Genomic DNA, 2,304 nt, shown 5'->3' on the forward strand with positions numbered 1-2,304 from the left:
CAGATGGATGGCTGAGATTCACTGATGCTTGTGTGAATCTAGCTCAAAGCTAACGGTCTGATTGTACTTACCGTGTGAGCTCATTTTCTTACATAGAGAATATACAAGAGTCTTGCTCACTGATTTCGTGAGCAAGCAGAGCAGTTAGTCAAAATTACATTTCTTCATCTTTCTTCTTTTCTCTCTAACAGACCTCTGCACAAAACCCAGCTTGAATATCAAAACACTAACATGGCCTTAGAGCCAGGTTGGATCAATTGAATCTAGGCGTTTTTCAAATCTGTGAAATCAAGCTGAATTGGTGCTCACTCAAGCTCGTGGCGATCGATTGGAGCTCATTTGATATCTGAAACGAGTTGGTTGTGGTTATCTGAGATTAGCAATGTTTGGATCTGGAGGTTCAGAAGTAAGAACTCCGATCTTCTCCGGTGAGAACTATGAGTTCTGGAGAATCAAGATGATAACCATCTTCAAGTCATATGGGTTGTGGGCTCTAGTGGAGAAAGGAATTACGATTCCAACATCGAAGAAGAAGAAGGTAGTTGATGAAACATCTATAGAGGAAGATGATGAGAAGATGGCTGCGATTCTTATGAAGGATGCAAAAGCTTTGGGGATTATTCAGAACTCTGTCTCTAATCAGATCTTCCCTCGCTTTGCTAATGCTGATTAAGCTAAAATGGCATGGAATCTGCTATATGGAGAATATCATGGTGGTGACCATGTCAGGTTGGTAAAGCTTCAAAACCTTAGACATGAGTTTGAGTATACTAGGATGCATGAAAATGAATCTCTGTCTGTATATCTTACTCGTTTGAATGAGCTGATTAATCAAATGAAAACGTTTGGTGAATCTCTATCTAATGAAAGGCTTGTTCAAAAGGTTCTAATTAGCTTAAATAAGGTTTATGATCATATTTGTCTGGTGATTGAGAATACAAAGAGTCTGGAAACAGTAGATTTGCAGGAAGTCATTGTCATTCTAAAGAGTCAAGAGCAACGATTTGAGCTGCATAATACTGATATCGTTGAGAAGGCATTTGCCTCTTTTTCTGTGAATTCCAAAAGCCAGAACAAGGGAGGATATCAATCTGGTTAGTCTAAGTCTGAGAAGAATTGGAATCCAAAAGGCAAATCGTGCGAATCAAACTCCAAGCCTCAACACACCAATTTTGCACAGAACTCATCATCAACAGTGGGTCAAGAAGGCTCAAAACCACAGTGCAAAGTGTGTTCTAAATTCCACTTTGGTGAATGCAGATACAAGGGAAAGCCTAAGTGTTACAATTGTGATAAATTTGGACATTTGGCTAGGGAGTGTACTGCAAGCAAGAATGTGCAGAAAGCAAACTGTGCAAATCAAATGGAAGTGACTTGAAACCTATTCTATGCCAACAGTACCATTCTTGCCACAAATGTTACTGGAGAATGGTATATAGATAGTGGGTGTAGCAACCACATGACTGGAAATGGGAGCTTGCTGATAGATATTAGAACAAATGTGGTAGGCAAGGTGCAAATGCCAAATGGTGAGCTTGTGAATGTAGCTGGAATGGGCACGTTGACAATTGATACTACCAAAGGCAGAAATTATATCAAGGAAGTGATGTATCTTCCCGGTTTGAAGGAGAATTTACTAAGTGTGGGCCAAATGGATGAACATGGTTATTATCTAGTATTTGGAGGAAAGGTGTGCAGCATCTTTGAAGGTCCTTCACTAAAGTGTCTTGTAATCAAAGTGGAGATGAAAAGGAATAGGTGTTATCCCTTGGCACTATTACCTAATGACCATATTGCACTAAAGGCAAGTGTATCTAATTCCACTTGGACATGGCATAAAAGGTTGGGTCATTTACATCTAAAAGGACTAAGTCAACTCAAAGAGAAGGATATGGTGCATGGATTGCCATTCATGGAAAAGGTTGATGGAGTTTGTGATGGATGTCAGTTTGAAAAGTAGCATCAGGAATGGTTTCCTAAGAACCAAGCATGGAGAGCAAGCAATCCTCTTGAGCTAGTTCATGTGGATTTGTGTGGACCTATGCAAAATGAATCCATTGCTAGAAACAGGTACTTCATGCTCCTTATAGATGATTTTTCAAGAATGGTATGGGTTTATTTTCTCATATACAAATCTGATGCATTGAATTGCTTTCAAAAATTCAAGTCAATGGTAGAATTGCAAAGTGGTTTTAAGGTCAAGTGCTTGAGAAGTGATAGAGGAGTAGAGTTCACATCTAGTGAATTCAACAAGCTATGTGAGGATGAAGGGATCCAAAGACAACTCTCTATGGCCTACACTCC

The 2,304-nt window shown here is 39.5% G+C and overlaps 1 protein-coding gene across 1 annotated transcript; it reads left to right on the forward strand.

Annotated features, from left to right (window-relative positions):
• The first annotated feature begins 679 nt into the window (after window positions 1–679).
• On the forward strand, window positions 680–1,960 carry LOC148915967 (uncharacterized). The gene is made up of 3 exons (XM_089055027.1): window positions 680–1,094; window positions 1,261–1,336; window positions 1,399–1,960. Exons 1-3 carry the CDS (start codon window positions 680–682, stop codon window positions 1,958–1,960), a joined length of 1,053 nt encoding a protein of 350 aa, XP_088911153.1.
• The last annotated feature ends 344 nt before the right edge of the window (window positions 1,961–2,304 follow it).

The sequence above is a fragment of the Prunus mume genome, linkage group LG6, assembly GCF_029339155.1.
Source record: "Prunus mume cultivar Tortuosa linkage group LG6, ASM2933915v1, whole genome shotgun sequence".
In the NCBI taxonomy this organism is placed as follows: Eukaryota; Viridiplantae; Streptophyta; class Magnoliopsida; order Rosales; family Rosaceae; genus Prunus; species Prunus mume.